General features: G+C 36.5%; 1 protein-coding gene across 6 annotated transcripts in view; it reads left to right on the plus strand.

The window, feature by feature from the left end:
* Positions 1–6,140: 6,140 nt before the first annotated feature.
* The window catches only part of LOC121415913 (protein FAM227B-like), a 33,594-nt gene continuing 18,758 nt past the window's right edge, over positions 6,141–20,976 (plus strand). For 2 of the 6 annotated variants that reach the window (XM_041609299.1, XM_041609304.1), the window contains exons 1-5: positions 12,014–12,126; positions 16,121–16,251; positions 16,970–17,078; positions 18,085–18,228; positions 19,998–20,018. In XM_041609299.1, coding sequence (XP_041465233.1) covers positions 16,162–16,251; positions 16,970–17,078; positions 18,085–18,228; positions 19,998–20,018 — 364 coding nt within the window. In that variant the 5' untranslated portion in view covers positions 12,014–12,126; positions 16,121–16,161. Of the gene's footprint in view, positions 6,200–8,706; positions 8,883–12,013; positions 12,127–14,371; positions 14,575–16,120; positions 16,252–16,969; positions 17,079–18,084; positions 18,229–19,997; positions 20,019–20,976 lie in introns of those variants that run through there. The other 4 variants (XM_041609300.1, XM_041609301.1, XM_041609302.1 and 1 more) reach the window with 4 other exon arrangements.

Raw genomic sequence — 20,976 nt, forward strand, 5'->3', positions numbered from 1 at the left:
TAAAACATATAAACTTAATTGCCGGTGCAGTTGATATCAGGGGCGTAGATAGCGGGGGGGATGCATCCCCCAGAATTTTAGGTGGGGGGGATGGTGTGTACAATCATCCCCCCAGGTTTCTGTGGGGGAAGAAGCAAAACTATACAGTAATAAAGCAATGAATGCTAGTTAAAATCAATCAATAATAATAGCAGTAATAATCATAACGTACAGCAATGACAAACATGATCAAAATTGGACTTTTATTCAGAGTCAATCATCTTATATGCATTTACAACTTGCAAGTTTTAAGTAATAACAACTGTCTTGCGTCGTCATATACATTTAAGGATCGTTATTCAGAGTTTCACCAAGTACATTTCCTTATAATAATTATGTATTTGCAAAGGAGATAAGTTCAAAATATTTCATTACAGATTTAAGAAAGTGTCGCTTAATCACTCCCTTTCAGAGCAATTGCTTTCATAACACATTAACACTGTTCAAACGAATTAATAAGAAATTATTTTACCCCTATTACTATAATCGTAATTGATATTTTTTTTTAGTTATTTGGCTGTTTTTTTGTTTATTCCTTTTGTTGTTGATTCATTCGTTTGATCATTAACAATATCGCTACTTTTAAAAGAGTATACTACTATACTAGTAAAATAAGGAATACTAGTTATTCTAGATCATGTTTAGCAGGACTGTCATGACCAAGATGATAACTAGACATCCGACAAATGACATTTCTCTTATGATCATCTTTACTCATTGTCATTAATCAAACAAAAGATTACTGCCATGAAAAATGTGCAAGGAAGTTTGTTTATTACTGGATGCCCTGTTTATTGCTGAAAGCAAACTGATTAAAAGACACACGAGATAATTCATGAGGCAGATCGTGTTATTTTGTTATCTTTAACTCGTCTGCTTTGGCCCATGATATTTTGTTTTTATCGAGTACGTTATCTCCTCCATTCTTTATATTTATATATATATATATATATATATATATATATATATATATATATATATATATATACATTGGCGGCGGAAGCCAAAAATTTTAGGAGGGGACAACCAAAATTTTGTTGACAAGCAAAAAAAAAAAAGGTTCTCAACCCAAAAATTTTAGGGGGGACGTAGGAAAATAAATTGACAAGCAAAAAAAAAAAAAAAAAAAAAAAAAAGGTCATCAACAACAAATTTAGGGGGGGACCGTCCCCCCTCCTAAAATTTAGGGGGGGGGCACGTCCCCCCCGCTTCCGCCGCCTATGTATATATATATAAAGTATGACCCAGCTAGGGATCATCCCCCCCCCAGGTCTAAGGACCTGTCTACGCCACTGGTTGATATTAATCTGAGTTGACATAAATTTTTCACCGGCGGAGTTTTAAATGAAGTTCTACGAGGTATCGGATAGAGCGCCCCCTGCTCACGTGTGAGAGAGAGAGAGGGAGTACAACATACATCCACAGAAACCTAGTTAACAATTCGTTGCATACATCTCTATGGAGTACAATTTGTTTGTACTCCTGAGACGCCCTCGAAATGCACCTCGAGCGGGCTTGTCTACAATCTACATTCCTTTTAACAAAGTAGGCCTACTACAGTTTTGTTGTCATTACTATTTACATTCGCTGTACTTTCAAATGTTTTCTAAATTTGCCTGTGTTCCATATGAAATTGTTTTAAATTTGTTGTATTAAATTCTCCCCAAATAATGGCCAGATTGCACCAGAGAGCACCTCGGCTGCAAGGGTCTTCGCACTTCGCGCATTTTTTTCCTAAGTATCCACTTCACCCTGGCCCTTTTAGGTTTATTTCGAGTCTCATCTGGCCCTTCAACGAAAAAGTTTTGAGAACCCTTGATTTAAAAAATGGTTACATGACAGACAGGCATTTTATATGCATGCACATCTGTTTGGATCGATTTTGTACAAAAATATCATATAAGTCAAGTAAATTAAGTAATTGTTGACTTGAGGTCATCGAATGGGAAAAAAAACAGGGAAAGGGAAAGAGGGACAAAGAAAAAGAAACAGAAGAAAAAGAAAATCAAGAAAAAATAAGAAATGACGGTTATTTTGCAATAGGTATAGGCTCCCTATTTATTCATTTTTGTTCTAAAATTATAATAGAGTTGAATTATACATATTCTTCTTTAATTGCAAAATTTAATGCCATCTGAGAAAAACATAAAAACTGAAACTTGAATTGCTTATGTTTACCACACCACTTCTGGCGCTCAGATTCATTCTGTTTAATGAGAGACATAATCACTTTCAAGAGAAATATATGGCGCTAAAAACATTTCGTTTCAAATCAAGATGTATATTTCCTCGTGGTTCGAGCTTTTATTGTTTTATTTGGCTTTTTCCCTTAAACTTCTTGTCCCCCTTGATCTTATGAAAAATATAGCCCGAGATTCGCATTCATAATATGAATTAGTGAAATACGCATGTCATTTCTACAAACATTCCATAAAATGACCCTTTTCAGATATGAATATCAAAAATTCACAGAAGTGTTGGTTTCCTGTAGGTCCAAATCTAAAAATAGAAGCTCGCGCTTCTCGCATGCATCAGATGAAATTATGGTGAGGTATGTGCTGCATGAATTCGGGCTCGCATGATTATGGTCCGGGCTGAAAGCATTTATAGCTTACTAAATAGAAGAGAATTCACTGAGCAAAATGCCGAAAATTTCATCAAAATTGGATAACAAATGACAAAGTTATTAAATATTAAAGTTTAGCAATATTTTGTGAAAACAGTCGGCATGAATCTTCACATCCCCCACTTGTTCTTAGGTGGGCTGATGATGTCACATCCCCACTTGTTCTTTTGTATTTTATTACATGAAATTAGGTTTATTAAAAAAAAAATCCAAGAACTAGAAAAATTGGATCGAACTGATTTAGTGTTATCAATTATTTCATTATAAGGGATACATATTCACACAAGGATGCACAAGAAAAAGTATTTCATATATGTATACATCATATTGGTAAGGATATCATTATGTGAGAAGTGAGAATTTTATAGATAGAGTCAATGGCGACAATAGTCAAATATGACTAATCGCCACTCAAACAAACATAAGAAGAAGATATTCCGTCCGTATACAAATAAGTTACGTCCCAATATTATTGCTGACTACGGAAATAATGTATGAATGAATTGCTGTTTGTCATTAGCGAGGGCATGTAGTACCGGGTATATAAGTTTGTTTTATTTTTCTTCTGTGTTTGTAATCATTTCTTTCGTTTTTCATGACAACATGTATTATTTTATTGTATAGATCTACTTTTAGTTTTCTTTCTTTCTTTCTTTGGCTTTCTTTCTTTTTAAGTTCTTTCTTTCTTCCTTCATTCTTTCCTTCCTTCCTTCCTTTCTTTCTTTCTTTCTTTCTTTCTTTGGTTTTACTTCTATGTTTACAATCCAAAAGTTAAAAAACTGTGCTACCTGATTTTCTTTGAATATTCATATGTCAAAATATTTTTTTATTGTATACTTTATTTTTGTGATTATACATGTAATTAAAAAAAGTTTTTGTTTGAAAAGTAAAAAAGAAATCTTCTTTATCTACTTTGGCTTTTCATAAATGCCTCATTATATTACAGCATTCCATAACTTTATATTTGATTGGTTGTCAGCACTGATCTCTCCCCTAACTGGATATGCGGGGAGGGTCCTTTGTTTGAAGCCCGCGAGTTCTATTGTCCGCCATACCAGTTCCCCCAAAAGGAACGCGATCGCTCCATTAGCATGTGCATTGTGAGCGATACGCTAGCTGTCTGCACACTGAAGCACTCATTGCTTTTTATATAAAACTTCATATATTTAAGGTGCCAGAATTCGCAATTTTCTTGAAACCATGGTACTTTCCCAGTATACAATTCGGAAACATAATTTTGAAGGGGTTGGTGTTTTTCTCACCTACGGAAGAATGGCCAGATGAAATCCTTGACTTGTCTAGGGGTATTTTGGAGGTTTTTCCAAATAACCATCTTAGGATCGATATGGCGAGGACTTTCTAGGTTATGAAGGCTTATAACACTGAGCTTGAACCCCCCCCCTTTAATTTAAGTCTACCCCACCCCCCCAAAAAAAATCAAACAAGTGTAACACCGAAAAATTCATCGTTTTCAAACGTTGAAAATATAACTTTCATATTTTATTTCTGATTTTGATTAAATTTTGAGCATTATTGTGTGTTTTTCTCTCTATTCAAATAATCATTTTCATGAGGTGGACTCGCCCTTTAAAGAACAAGTCCACCCAACAAAAACTTGATTTGAATAAAAAGAAAAAAATTCAACAAGCTTAACCCTGAAAATTTCATCAAAATCGGATGTAATATGAAAGTTATGGCAGTTTAAAGTTTCGCTTCATTTCACAAAACAGTTATATGCACATCTCGGTTGGTATTCCATTATTTTAACATTTTGTGCTTCCGGCAAGGAGGTCCTAAATGTCAAATTCGTAAAAATTTAAATATTGTATAATTCAAACTATAAAACACAAAAGAAATAGTGAGTAAAATCATTGACTCTCTCATTTGGATGTAACTGGCTCGTTCATATCACTATTTTTTTTTAATAAGCGAAACTTTGAAATGTCATAACTTTTTATTTTACATCAGATTTTAATGAAATTTTCAGCATTGTGCTTGTCTGATTTTTCTCTATTGATTCAAATCAACATTTTTCTGAGGTGGACTTGACCTTCTCTCTCTCTCTTTCCTTCTGTCACATCGATCGACCCTCTTCAATTATCCTCTACCCAGTTTGTTCATATACACTGTAGGCAGCGGAAGCGGGGGGGGGGGGGGGGTCCTGTACCCCTAAATTTTAGGTGGGGGACAGACCCCCAAAAATTTATGTTGACAACTTTTTTTTGTTCTTTTTGCTTGTCAATTTTTTTCCTGCATCCCCCCTAAATTCAGGTGGACCCCCCTAAAATCGTTGTGGTCCGCCCTGAAATTCTGGTTGATAACCCTTTTTTGATGCTTGTCAGATTATTTCTTTTGTTTTGCATCCCTTCCTAAATTTTGGGTTGATAACCTTTTTTTGCTTGTCAGATTATTTTTATTGCGTCACCCCCTAAATTTCTGGTTGATACCCCCCCCCCTTTTTTTTGCTCCACCGAGACATTTTTTTCTTTGAAGACATTCGGCATCTCAAAATAAGTTCTGTGAAATTTCTGAAGTCTGTAAATCCGTCTCTGTAGCTTAATATCTTTTTACGTACTTAAAAAAAGAGTTCTTGGAAAAATTATTCGATCTATTGTTGACAGAGAAATATCACAAATTCACATGCCACAAAATACATAAGCCCCCTAAAGTCCTAGTCCTATATACCGTACATGCTATAGCTTGTAAGTTTTATTGTCCTTTCACAAATAAAAGATAAATAATTTTCAGAATACCTTGTAGATCCAGTCCTTGTCCCAAAAATCAGTCTATTTCGGTCAGGATCTATGCTTGCAAATTTTTTTTTTTAAACTCCTCCGAAACGGCATATTTTCAGTCTTAACTTAAGTTTCACAATACATATGCTATATACGGTCAGTATTTTCGTGTCTCAGTCGTGATATTCTTCTGTCCAAACATGATTGATAAACTCATAAAACTTGGTGACATTTGTGAATATTAATAAACTGAATATTCATTTGAATCATGGTTTTAATTCATCACGCTTCCAGAGAAACCACAACAATCGATAACCCCCCCCCCCCCAGAGTTTTAAAGTTTTGGAAACTTGCTCTGGTAATTTAGAATTACCACACATGTATTTGAGCACATGGGACTACATAAAGTCTACAACTATGCAGTTCACCAGCTTGTCTTATCTGTGAAAAGTAATCCCATTTTCTCTGTTTCCACGGTCGTCACAATAAGTGCAATTATACGTGGCACAGGACGACATCTTAAACTTTGTATCAGGTATAAATTCACATTGAAAAGTGCTGTTATAAGAGTTGATTTGGTAAGTATAATTAAGAATTGACACTATTGCCGTGTACCAGACTCTACTCCGATTTTGGCTTTTTTGGGGGAACTCGGCGTGCGGAGGTACCAACTTCCGGTGCTTCAACACGGAATAGGCCAATCAGCGTTATTGTTCCCATCCAGGTAGGGGAGAGATCAGTGGTTGTCAGGCAGAGAGAGTGCTTGAGCCACGGCTTTGCTCGACAAATTTTATAAAAGGTAAATATGAACTATTTTAGTCTAGGATGTTGGATTTGTATTTTGATGAACCGATGTAAAAGCATTTGGAGTTGTGCAAGAGATGTGTGTCGAATGCAGATTACTCTTTTGAAATGGTAAACAAAGTGGCAGTTAAGGTGCGAATCATATCGGCCACTCGCACTATTGCGACTATGCGAGGTTACCCTGGCCTGAGCTGAGGTACCGGTAACCCAGGGACCGCCGGCCCGCGAAGCGGTCCGGCGGCCAGCCTAGCTCACCGTGTATATATGATGGGGGGACCTAAACTGCTAAAGCTACGCACTTTGTTTTCAAACAATAAAAACTGTCCCAATTTTAATATTTCAACAAATTATATTTCACTAATTTGTGGCAAACATTCTAAAGATCATTAACCAAGTAGAAAATATCACAAAACTCACTAATACGAAAATCCCGTCGTGTTTTTCGAACACCTCTTGATTTCGCCGCCCGATGTAGAAGGGGTCCTAAAGCTACGCACTCGATTTATCATGGAAAAAAAATAGTATTTCCTGTGCCTCAATTTCTAAAATATATTCAAATTATTATAGGATAAAATGAAATTAAAGCGAATATAACTCCAAACTTCCTAACAGTTGTTGGTTTTCTCTGCATTTAGAGATTTACTGCAGCCTCTGTAGAAAAAATTTAATAGGAATTGTTCATCACTCTGCAGTCACAGTTCGACACACAGAGTGCGCATTTGCCATTGAAAACTGCATGCGCGCGCGATGAGTGGTGCGTAGCTTTAGGACCCGTGCAGCTTCAGGATCCCCAACCATACCTATACTCACAGGACAAGGGTAGATTATGGTAAAAATATCTAGCAAAATAAATTGTGAAAACAGAAATTAAGCACTTACCACAATTATAGAGAGGCAGCGTAGCTCAGTCGGTTAGAGCGCATGTTTCGGATAAGAAACGCGTCTAACAAAAAATCTGATGCTATAGCATTGTGTGTTATCGTGCCTCACCACTGTATTCAGTGCAGGTGTGAATGCAGTTGGAAAACACTCCGTCCATCGGAAAGGACACAAATGTTGGTCCCGTGTCACAACGAACAATTGTCCATAGACTGTGTACAACGGATAGATCGTCTCCGCACAGCGATTCGAAGACCGCTGATTGGTCAATCGCGCAGATCACGTCATGACCACGTGGTCCCAAAAATAATTCCTTCGGACTGCGTGCGGAAGTATCGATAGCGATAACGATATCCGGTCACGTTGTGTACGCCGTAAATAGTTTTGGTTCGTGATCGGATCGCTCCGGTATCGATCGAAAATTATCGAAACTCTGCAATTTCATGCATATTCACGCGACGCTCCGAAACCCGGAAGCCAATTGACTTTGTGCACGTTGCGATAGACTCTACAAATTCCAACGAACACGATGGCATATAGACGCTAATTCGTAAGATTTTGACGGAAAAGCAAGAAGTAATCGAAATTTGCTTACCTGTGCAGTATCGGTGAGAAAATAGATCCTCCGAGAATACCTTTCATAATTCATATAAAATACGGGAAAGTGAAATTCTAGGTCGATTTTGGTACGAGGTGATAGAGAATTGCACACTTGTTTTGGTGGAATTCTGTGTGGGGAAATAAAAGGCTTGCACTGCGCATGCTTACTATATTTTCATTCATAAATTGGTTCTCGGCAGGGGCTGGATGACGTCATGTAATAAGCAAAAATGTACACGACCGCTACGTTCACGCTCCGCTATCCGTTGTACACAATTGTTCGTTGTGCGTGTATAGGAGAGTCACAACCTATGCACGTTAAAACCAATACACTATTCGTCAAAGAGTAGGGTGTTCACCCGGTGTATTGCACCTGCGGTCCTGGTAAGTCAAGTCAATCTTGACGTTCATATGCCATAATAATCAATATAATGATTGTGGGCATTAACGGAAAGACAAGACAAGAGATTATACGGATGAAGGTCTATCGAGTGGTAGTAACATGGCATCCAGGCACAGACTGGAACCTCAAAAAAACCCGAAAAGTTCTCTCCTACGTAATCTAGATCTACCCCAGTCTCGTTTGGCCATTTTTGTTATGAAATGGCCGATCGAGACTGGGGTAGAAGGAGAAAAATGAAAAGTTCTGTCGCTATACCTCTCCTATTTCAAAATTCAAAACAAAATGGCTGATCGAGACTGAGGCTATTAGGGACAGTGATTTTCCGCGATCGCGGAAAACGGACAGAATTCACGGAAATGGCCTTTTGAAACGGAAAGTGGCATTTCAAACGGAAAATCACGGAAAACATATTTTTCCTCAAAATACACAGAACAGCAACATAAATTACTCCAAAATCTCAACAAAATACGAATATTAAATGGCCACAAAACCTCACAAAACACGATCTCACTTCACCACAATCACAACAAAATCAACACATCGTGACTGCTCTTCACTCCTACACACCCGATCGTACCCCTCGCCCCGGTCCTTCCCGGTCGATCGGCTGTATCCAAAACATTCACATGCAGGTCATGTTTTGCTGCCCTCTACGTTTGAAAATGTATAGCACGATCTTGAAATCCAAAATGGCGGATAGAATGAAATCGTTGACTGCTCGAAACGATGTCCAAAACCCCCCAAAATTATCTATAAAAGTTCATTCAACAGTGAAATAATGCTAGAAATGTGAAAGGTGAGGATGTATTCATGTTAGATATATGTATCAAAATATTTTTTGTGCCCGCATAGATCCGATTAGAGCGGATTCTACTGCGTTGTTGGTACAGTGACAGATCCAAATTTTGACCAGCGCGAGCGTTAACTTGTGTTATTGCTACTGGATGGGTAAACGGAATTGTCACTTTTCCGTGTGTACAAAGTCTATGGGGAAACGGAATTTCCGTTTTCTGACATGCCGAAACGGAATTTAAGATTTTCTGAAACGGAAAAGGCAATTTTTTGAAACGGAAAATCACTGTCCCTAGGCTATAATTCGTTTTTTAGCTCATCCGGCCCGAAGCGAAGGGCAAGATTAGCTTGTGGCGTGGTGTCCGTCGTCCGTCCACAATTTCAAAATGCTACTACTTCGCCATTTCAAGTCCGATTTCAATTCTGTTTGCTTTATATGATAGCACTGGGTGGGGGTATTTAAAACTTTTACACAGAATTTAGAAATTCATGAAATATAATACAAATTTTTCAAAATTCCCCCAAAATGCTTAGGCCCTATTCTTAATTTTTTTCTTTGTTGACATATTTTGAATTTTTTGCTTCCATCTGGTAGAGCTTCATGAGGTTCACCAAACTTCTACACAGAATTTTGAAATTTTGACCAGAACAATTTTATGCTAATTTATGCGAAATTGATTAATGCAAATTTTGAAAAATTCACATAAAATGCTTCTTCTTTATTTGTTGACCGAATTTGATTTTTTTTTCTTCCATCTGGTAGAGCTTCATGAGGTTCACCAATCTTCTACACAGAATTTTGAAATTTTGACTAGAACAATTTTTATGCTAATTTATGCGAAATTAATGCAAAATTAATTTATGCATATTTTTAAAAATTCACATAGAATGCTTCTTTTTCTTTATTTGTGGAACAATTTTTGTTTTTTTTCTTCAACCTGTAGAGCTTCATGAGGTTCACCAATCTTCTACACAAAATTTTGAAATTTTGATTAGAACAATTTTTATGCTAATTTATGCAAAATTAATTAAATGCATATATAAATTCACATAAAATGCTTCTTCTTTATACGTTGACCTATTTTGATTTTTTTTCTTCCATCTGGTAGACAGTCAGACTGCAGGTCCCAAGAAAGTGGCTTCTTTCATCCAAGTGATATTCATGACTTGAGTTGTTTTGCATATTTAATGAGCTTGATGCGGACCAAAACACCTCTTTTCATTCGGTCATTGCTGCTCTAATTGTGCATCGAATTTCATGAATTTGGTACCATTGTAAAGAAGAAGAATCATTCTTTCAGGTCATGTGTTTGGATTTATTCAACGATTTTGTAATATAGGTTAAAATTTTGATCTAAAATATGCTACAAAATAAATATTTTCACCTGACAAAAGCTGCTATTTTCACACTTTATTTATGTTTGAGCCCAAATGATTTTTATATCATGATAAAGCTGAATATGTATGCTTTGAAATGATATAGGTTTCAAAATAAGAATTGGTTTAATCTGGTCAAGATCACACTTTTCATTTACCAAGTACATAAAGCAGTTTGAAAACAAGAATACTGCACTCTGATTGGTCAAAGAGACCACCCAGTGGCAAATTCCAACGGTTCCAGTGCCTGGGTTCGTGGGAAGGTCACACTTCCCATGTGGTAATCTCCTCAAATACCCCGCGCCTGTTGTTCTGTGAACCTTATCCAGCCAATCAGGACTCTGGATTTCATGCAAGTACAAAATTTAAGAAATCTCGTCTTGTACCTTGGTGGGAAAAGTGTGATCTTGACCTGATTAAAAGGTGCCGCATATCAAGAGTGGCATTGTGAGAAAGTACAGAAGTTCAGCTTTATGGTGATATAGATATCATTGAGGCTCAAAATAAAAAGTTTTGCACAATTTGCAAAAGAAAACAGAGGAAGAAAATTCAGTTTTGAGGCACACTTTCAGGCCAGAAATTTACTTATTTAACAAAATATTGTATACAAAATAAATGACCAATATGAAAGAGTAACTTTTACTCTATCTGATGGTGCAATAATATTTCATTTAACTTGAGGTTAAAACAGGTAAATTCTTAGAGAAAGAAAATCTCACGAATCACGAGATTTTGCAAGGAGGAGGATTCAGCCACGAGATGATTTGGATGAATCTGGCCTTTTTGCTCATTAGCATAGGGACCTGCGGTCTGACTGTAGAGCTTCATGAGGTTCACCAATCTTCTACACAGAATTTTTAAATTTTGATTAGAACAATTTTTATGCTAATTTATGCGAAATTAATTTATTCATATTTTTAAAAATTCACATAAAATGCTTCTTTATATGTTGACCGATTTTGATTTTTTTTCTTCGATCTGGTAGAGCTTCATGAGGTTCACCAATCTACTAAGCAGAATTTTGAAATTTTGACTAGAACAATTTTTATGCTTATTTATGCGAAATTAATTAAATGCATATTTTCATAAATTCACATAAAATGCTTCTTCTTTATATGTTGACTGATTTTGATATTTTTTCTTCCATCTGGTAGAGCTTCATGAGGTTCACCAATCTTCTACACAGAATTTTGAAATTTTGACTAGAACAATTTTTATGCTAATTTATGCGAAATTAATTTATTCATATTTTTAAAAATTCACATAAAATGCTTTTTCTTCTTTAATTGTTGACCGATTTTTACTGTTTTTCTTCTTCCATTTTCTTCCATCTACACAGAATTACAAAGAAATGTTTTTCTCCTTCATTTGTTGATCAATTTCAATTTTGTTTGCTTTATATAATAGCTCGAGGTGGTGATACAAAATTTCAACTTAGAATTTTGAAACTCTTTAAATATGCTAATTTATTCATATATTTTCAAAACTCACAAAAATTACTTATTTATTTGTTGATTGACCTTGGTTATTTTTATTCCATCTGAGAGCTACATTAGGTTCACCAAGGTTCTACACAGAGTTAAGAAACTTGACTAGATAATTATTAATACTTAATTCATATGAAATTTATTCATAGATCACAAAAAAATGCTTCTATGTCATTTCTTCATCAATTTCAATTCTATATCTTCAATTTATGTCACCAATATAATTCACTACAGTGTCAACTGGGCTGAAATTAAAATTATGTTAAATTTTGTTGCGAGAGGCCGGATGAGCTCCACATCATTGATGTGCTAGTTTGAGGTTCCAGTCTGTGCCTCGATGTCAGGATTTGTGTGTCACGATAGACCTGCATCCACATAATCGTGGTAAGTGCATAATTTCTGTTTCCACATTTTTTTTAAGATTACTATTGAGCCTTTTTAATAGTGAGAAGTCTTGCCTGAACAGGGTATGGTTGGCACAGCAGTTGAAATCTGACCATTACAGCTTGATGCAGGAAGTTAGAACTGCTATTGCATGGATATAGTTGATTTGGAGGAGGGATGTTGATGCTCCTCCAGATAAAGAGTGGGTTTTTGTCTCACCTGCGAAGCAGAGTGAGACTATAGGCGCCGCTTTTCCGACGGCGGCGGCGGCGGCGGCGTCAACATCAAATCTTAACCTGAGGTTAAGTTTTTGAAATGACGTCATAACTTAGAAAGTATATGGACCTAGTTAATAAAACTTGGCCATAAGGTTAATCAAGTATTACTGAACATCCTATTAGAGTTTCATGTCACATGACCAAGGTCAAAGGTCATTTAGGGTCAATGAACTTAGACCACATGTGTTGGAGGGATCAACATCGAAATCTTAACCTGAGGTTAAGTTTTTGAAATGTCATCATAACTTAGAAAATATATGGACCTAGTTCATGAAACTTGGACATAAGGTTAATCAAGTATCACTGAACATCCTGCACGAGTTTCACGTCACATGACCAAGGTCAAAGGTCATTTAGGGTCAATGAACTTTGGCCGAATTGCGGATATCTGTTGAATTCCCATCATAACTTTGAAAGTTTATGGATCTGATTCATGAAACTTGGACATAATAGTAATCAAGCATTACTGAACATTTTGTGCAAGTTTCAGGTCTCATGATTAAGGTCAAAGGTCATTTAGGGTCAATGAACTTTGGCCGAATTGGGGGTATCTGTTGAATTACCATCATAACTTTGAAAGTTTATTGGTCTAGTTCATTAAACTTGGATATTATAGTAATCAAGTATCTCTGAACATCCTGTGCGCATTTCAGGTCACATGACCAAGGTCAAAGGTCAATGAACTTTGGCCGAACTGGGTGTATCTGTTGAATTACCATTATAACTTTGAAAGTTTATGGATCTGATTCATGAAACTTGTACATAAGAGTAATCAAGTATCACTGAACATCCTGTGCGAGTTTCAGGTCACATGATCAAGGTCACAGGTCATGTAAGGTCAATTAACTTTGGCCATGTTGGGGTTTTTTGTTGAATAACCATCATATCTCTGTAAGTTTATTGGTCTAGTTCATAAAAAGTGGACATAAGAGTAACCATGTATCACTGAACATCTTGTGCGAGTTAGAGTAGTATTCAAAGTCAGCACTGCTGCTATATTGAACCGCGTGGTGCAGGTGAGACGGCCAGAGGCATTCCACTTGTTATTGAATTGCCTCTGATGCTTTGCAGACTACCATACTTTTAACAGCAGACTTCACAAACTTCTTCCATTGACTGTATGGTACAGGGTGCAGAATGAGAGAGTGGAGGTCTGGAAGCTTGTATCTAGTATCTTGCCAGGCTTTGATAGAGGTGGTTTGACTGGAGAGAGCATGCAGGAATGTCTGATATTTAAAGCGATCGTGGGGTAGATTAAGCAGCTGCCCTATTAGAAGGAGCTTCTCTTGATCCACTTGTGTGATCAGTGGAATGAGGCCGGACTCAGCAGCAGTTTGGGGGATTCTCAAAATTTGCTTGAACAACTGCTGCTGTGCCTGATCAAGCCTTTTCTTCATTCCTTTTGTTATGGTCATAATCGCTGCTCCATACAGCATTCTGGGAATGCAGTAGACCTTCCAGAGAGTGGCACTGTGGTTTGGAAGTAAACCTTCAGTGTAAGCTCCAGATCCAGTTAGTGCGTAGAAATGTTTTTAGCCCTTTTGCGATGATGTCTTTAGTTGGGTCTCGCTTGATGCTGGACTTTTTTATGCCAATGTGAGGGTGCAAAGAGGCTGTTTGCACCACAACATCTCCAAGATGCCAGGCAGGATGCTGAGGAGCATTTTTCCCTTCATTGAATATGACAATACAGCTCATGGAAGGATTAATTCTATAGCGCCATTCCACTGCGTATTTACTAGTCTGATCTAACATGCACTGGAGTTCACTAGAGGATGAACTAAGAAGGGCCACATGATCTGCTAGTACAAGGAGTCCAGAGTATCACACCAGGAGGCTACATCCAATGTTCTTGTCACAAAGAAGTTTGATGAGACCATCAATGAAAGTAATGTAAAGGAGAGGTGAAAGGACACTCCCTTGTCTAACTCATTGAAGAATAGGAAAGGGCGCACCGACTTAACCATCCCATAGGGCTTGACTGCACCAGTAATTTTACAAGGAATTGATCGTGTTGCGATGAAGTGGACAAATGCTTGTGTTCTCTAACTTCTGGAAAATTCCTTTATGCCACACCCTATCGAAGGCCTTCTCTTCATCAAGGAGGGCAACATAAGTAGGCTTCCTGCTGAGTGTGTTGAGTTCGAGGACCAGCTCAAGGCAACACAAGGTAAGGAGACAGGAATGTCTTTTCTGAAACCCAAACTGGAGCTAATCAGGAATATTGCTCTCTAAGAGAGAACTCCCGATATGAGGTTTAAGGACAAGTTTTAGCAGTTTGCATAGTGTTGATGTGAGGGTGATACCTCTATAGTTCTTTGGACGGTATTCTTCCCTTTTCCCTTGTGAATGGGCAGAACGTGGCCATCCTTTAGACTCTGAGGGGTGCATGAAGCAGCCAGGATTGAGTTATATTTCAAGACAATCAGCCACCTGGCTGTTTCACCTAGGTAGAGAAGATGTTCAGGACTGATATTATCTGGGCCACTTGCTTTTCCCCTCTTAAGGCTAGAGATGGTATTGTCGAGTTCCTTAGAAGTGATCAGGGCTGTTTCCAGAAAAGAGCTGGTGTTGGTCTGAGTTCCGCAGATTGCTTTGATGGGTCTTCACAGTCATAACTGGGTGCCAGTGGTATTGCTTCCATCCTTCTGATATGAGAGTTCCCTGATATGTTCTATCTTTGTATTCCAGGGTGTCTGTTTGGGATTTAGAGCCATTCCCAGATCTCTGTTTCTTTATCAGACAATGAAACAGTCTGGAGTTTGACACTGAAGCATCTTCTATATTTGTCAAGTGCTTCCTGTGTTCTAATGCCCTTGACTGTCAAAATTTCCTCCTGAACTCTTTCTTATGATGAAGATAACCTGTTGTGCAAGCATCCTCCATTTGCTTTTCCAGCTTCTTTTCCTTGACTTCCAAACATGTTTTGCTTCTTGGTAGGAGCTAGAAACCTTTGTGTTCCATTCCAATTTCCCAAGACTCTTGTGATTCGGTTTACTGTATGGGAGTTCTTTTGATTGATCAAGCATTTTTGTGAGAGAAGGAGGAGAGCCCACTCTGCCATGTAGAAGTTCTAAAAGACTAAGAAAAATACTCTACTTTCTCACCTCCACTTTCTTACCTATCCATGTCACTTTTATCTCAATCTACTTATCTTAGTGCTATCTATGACTTCCACATGGTGTACCTTGAACCACTTCCAGGGCCCCGTCTTACAAAGAGTTATGATTGATCCAATCAATCGTAACTCTATGGAAATCCATCAGTGTCATAATTTTTTCTACAGGAAATTTGCAAAATGTCCTTTGTAAACAAAGGAGAATTTACACCAAATTGTAAAAAAAATCAATGAATTTAGGGAAATACATTCATATCTAAATATATTTTTTTTGAAACAAACATGCATTTTAGATGTTGATGTTGCTAACCGTCCATAGTTGCAATTGATCGGATCAAATCGTAACTCTTTGTGAAACGGGAACCAGCTCTAAATCTTAAGGTCAATACTTTATCAATTTTGTGGTGGATTCATGTCTTCTTTGATTAATAAATGTAAGAATGCAGACAATACAAGGTTCACTGAGCACTGAGACATAAAGCACCATGCCATCCCACATCCCTCATTCCAACAGAAGCCATTCACTTCTAATAATGGCACTTCATCACTTTAATCATTAAACTCTCTTGAATTATTGTATCCTCTTGTTTGTATCCAGAAACTAATCAGACTTCCGGAGTGCTGCAGCAGTAATAGACGATGTCAAGTTCTAGAAAAAGAAACAAAGAGGACTCCTTTGAGTATCCTGTACAATCTTTTGAAGAATGGTTGGAAAGAGAAAGAAGTGGGGTAGGTTTCACCAATGACTCCTATTGCTTTTTATAAGGAGAAGTCCACCTGATCAAATAGTTGATTTGAATAAAAGAGAAAAATTACAAGTATAGCACTGTAAAGTTAATCAAATTAGATGTATAAGAAGAAAGTCAAGAGTTTTGCTCAATTTCACTTAATCTACATTCACATCATGGTCTCTATGTAAAGGAAGGAATTGATGATATCATACACTCACTATTTTTGTTTATTGGTTTAATTATTCAATAATTTTTTTTGCAGATGTAACAATAAGAAAACTCTTGATATGAATTGTTTTAATTTGTTCCTCTTGTGGAATTGCCATTGTATTGTGGCTCAATGGAGAGTTTCCTTTTTGTCAAATCTGCAAAGTTTTGAATTCAATTGAATTGAATAATTATCATAACAATATATTTTTTTTCGGGGGGAGGGGGTGGTGGGCTTGATATATGACATCATTTCCTGATGCCTATTAAACCTAGATTATAGATCTTTGAGCCTCTTAAATGTTTTGAAAAGCCATTGATGAGAGAGTTTTTGTTTCATGAAGATCAGTGTCTCTTTGAATTTTTCAAAGCAAATAGTCACTATGAATGTTCCTTGTCTATGGAGTATGATCATTGTACATAAATGATTCCAATTGTTTTGTATAATTCAATTCTTTTGATCCTCCCCCCTTCTTTCTCTCTCCCCTTGAAAACGGGATTATATTTAGATGGACTGGCCTATCGTGGAGATGGATAAGATGACCCTTGACCTCAAAACAGATAAGGGACTTCTTGGTACACATGCAGAGATTGTTGAGGCTTTGTCGGAATATGCTTGTATCCTTTAATTTTTTATTTGTAATAATACTACGACTGATGATATCATTATTATTGTTATTATTATTAATAATTATACATAACATTTATAAGATGCTTACTACTGGTTTTTCTAAAGCATGCTGTGTTATTATTATTTTTATTATTATATTTGGCACTTAATCGAAAAGAAAACATGTACAATGCAAGATTGAGAAATATTACAAAAATACAAATAGTTTTTAGACCTTTTCTCACCCAACCAGGTAGCATGGGTAGGGAATAGGTCAACTTAATGGCCATGGCCCACAGGCCTTCCCTCCCACACCCGATTGAGTGAAAAAAGATCATTACATATAATGATCTTTTTTTCACTCAATCTGTTTATGGTTTGTGCTTGGGTTATAAAAAAAAGGGAAAATGATACAGCTAATACAATTATGCTAATAATAAAAATGAAATCTGGTATGCACCTCCAATTGACCGACTCACAACTGTGTATCATCTATTAAACAGATAGGTTTTGAGTAGGGTTTTGAACTGATTCACAGACTTGGCATTATGAATGTAAGATGGTAGCTTATTATTATTGTTGTTGTTTTTGTTATTGTTATCATTATTAATGTTTTTATTATTATTATTGTTATCATTATTAATGTTTTTATTATTATCATTGTTATTATTTAGGTTAAACCATCACATGTAATGCATAGGCATTAAAATATAATTTCTATGTATCTTCTATAAATTTCTTGTAAGAATTGTACCGATGTCTTGTGAATGTGAGCGGCCTCAACATGAAGCCTTTCCCATCGAATTCCAGAATCGTGTGTAAAGTGAATGGATACATGTGCAGACATTGGGCACCATTGTTTTTTTTTAAGTCTGAAAATGACTGGCCATATTTTGGAAAGAAAATCATATAATAACCGATGACTTGTGAATGTGAGTAAAGGGAAAGAGAATTATGTTTGAAATTCTGGTTAAATATAGTCCTTGACTTTACCAACTCTGTCACTCATTTTAGCATTTCCTATTCACATTCTGGACAATCTGGAAGCAAAGGTTGACAGACTGCAAGAGCGACTAGATTTATACGCCACTCAGGTTGTTACAGATGATGGAAGGTCGTCACGGTTGCAGAATGAACTCTTCCATTCCCCAGCAGCAGGTGGAGTAAATGTTTAAATTCTGTTCATTTTTAAGGGCTTCATGACAATGAAAAATCATATCTGTAAAGGAGTTATTTACGGTACCAATAAGCCAGTTCGTAGTTTCTTTCTGCGCATGATCAAAAGATTCTACGCATGATCAGAGGAAGGTCATTTGTACTAAAATGACATGGTAGTTTAAAATCTAATGAGATAAGCACCAACTTTGATGTCTTGATTACTCATATATTCTTTTGAATTGTGGTTTTCATGTACCTCCCCCAAAACAACAATTCGTCCACGAACGACTGGTATTTCACAGTTTGCCAAGTACATTGTGCATCATGCTATGATATGCATTCAAAGTAGGAATGCAACAAATACCTTCATAAAGTGTTCATTGGTGTGCTATTCTAGTCACCTGGTCTTTTCAATTTCTTCATCCTGCTATGTAAGGCAAGCTTACGTAATATCTTGTTTTGAAATCTGCCTATCATCATAATGAAAGAAATGAAAGGTCACTTGACCAAAATTGTCCATGAAGTAATTACGAACTTGTCTATTAGAGTGCTTTCCAATTACATGGCGTAAATAAAACCAAGGCCATGGCCCTTAATGCCCCATCCAGTAATAGCCCTACATGTAGGAAATGTTTGTGGCCTTTTTTTTTTTCATTTTCCCTATTTTGCTGGAAATATAAATAGATAGAAAAGTGGTTTTGCCCCCCTAAAATATTGCAATTACATTTTGAATTAGACTCAATGGCGAATTATGGGGGCTCTTTTATGACTAATTGAGAATCGAGAATTGAGAGAAAGCTTTTAGTTACAAGAGGGGTTATACAAACAGTGTAGGACAAAGTTATAAATCAGAAAGTAGCAGTTTTTGACATTACAGGATATTTATCAAAGAGATATAGGTGGGGGGATGTAGCGATAATGACAGATGGGTACAAAATTGAAAGCTTAGACCTCTCAATGATATACAGAAGAAGAGGCAGTCAGTTATTAAGTTATTTCTGATGTACTTTTTGTTGCACCCCCTTCATAAAACAAGAGGACGGAGACCTTTAAATTTTATTGATTACATATATAGGGATACAAGTAATTTGTCACATGATTTACCAACTCTGTCAGATCGCGAAGCCTGGCGTACCATTGTTGATTCATAATTAGTGCAAAATATTGTATTGACTCTTTTTTTTTTAAATAGAGATTAATAATTGAAGAACTTTTTGATAGTAATTGATGACACTACTAGTCTAGCTACATTGTGTATGACCCAGCATAACATGTGTTTTCGTGCTCAATATCTAGGTTTAGAATATTGTGAGAAATACACTCTTTGAACACTACTTGTCGAGCTACATTGTGTATGACCCAGCATAACATTTTAAGTTTGTCATTCTCTTTTAGGATGATTCAGTTACATTCTTTGAGATGTACTTGAGAGTTTGCCTCATTTGAAAAAGCAAATATACTTCAAAGCCACCCTTATAATTGAAATTATTTTCTTCAATCACGGGGTTTTACTGTGTTTGAAGTCTGTAAAACAGTATTCAAAGACCAATGTGCTTTTGCATTTCTGATATTGGACAAGTATCTTGTTAAGAATCTACTTGTAATCTTAATCTATTGAAAACTTAACCCGTAAACAATTGAGCACTCATTTGGAAAATGATATTATTGCATAACTTGCCACCGTCCAATGTTCTAGATCTGTTACAAAACCTCAAGTTTTTATGTAATATTCTAAATTTCTGAACCTTGATCACTGTATGCATTACCAGGACCCGTTGTATACAAACCAGGTATGTATTGTCAGTAGAGTGAAGCACTTGTAGAAATAGACACACTGCATTGTTTGCTCAGTCACACATGGCTTTCATAATTGTTTTCTATTTTTCATTTTTAGTTTTCTCATCCATGCACAAGCGATTTTACTGATCATGTATGTGTTTGCATTGGTGGAGGGTATAGTTTTGAAAGTCCAGTACACGTCTGTGTGTCTACTTGTAAGAAAAACAAACTTGAATAGATGACATTTAGATGATTTAGTACATTCATGAGTGATTTCAAATCTTGATTCAGATTGTGGTGATGTTAGGTTTAGCACCCATGTATGAAGATGTCTAATAGTGCAGTAGGGTTGCCAATACGTCTTCGAGATTGGCTACAGAGCCCTTTGAAGATTATAGCAGATGATGATGATGACAGGCAAGGTGTCTGGGATTTGATTGCAGAAGTTGATGTTTTGCATATTCCTATTTTAGATCACAATGTTCAATACATGTTTTCAGTTGAACAAAAAATCTGTACCACCAGGGCTCCATAACACAAAGGTTTGCGATGGATTGCAAATATGAAAGAAGCGCACTGATTGGTCCCTGGTCAGCATTTTAAACCGAATGCGCGTGTAACATTGATATTGATTGATCAGTTCATTGATCGCTAATCTTTGTGTTACGGAGCCCTGGTTCATTTTCTTTTGGTCTTCGAGTGGTTGGTCCATACCTCTCAGAAAGTCTAATACAATCTAGGCCTAACTCCTTTGGTCTACCATCAATTTGGTCTAATTGCCCTTTTGTTAATCTACATTATAATTGATCACTCAAATACCCACTTTAATCTATGGTCTAATTTCCACTTGGTCTACTATACATGTATTTGTCAAGTGGAAGTTTTTTTTTTTAGTTCATCAAATCATGTTCATGAATCGGTAGACCAAGTGGATATTGAACAAATAAGTTGTAAATGGGCTAAATTGCA

Source organism: Lytechinus variegatus, chromosome 5, assembly GCF_018143015.1.
Source record: "Lytechinus variegatus isolate NC3 chromosome 5, Lvar_3.0, whole genome shotgun sequence".
Taxonomy (NCBI): Eukaryota; Metazoa; Echinodermata; class Echinoidea; order Temnopleuroida; family Toxopneustidae; genus Lytechinus; species Lytechinus variegatus.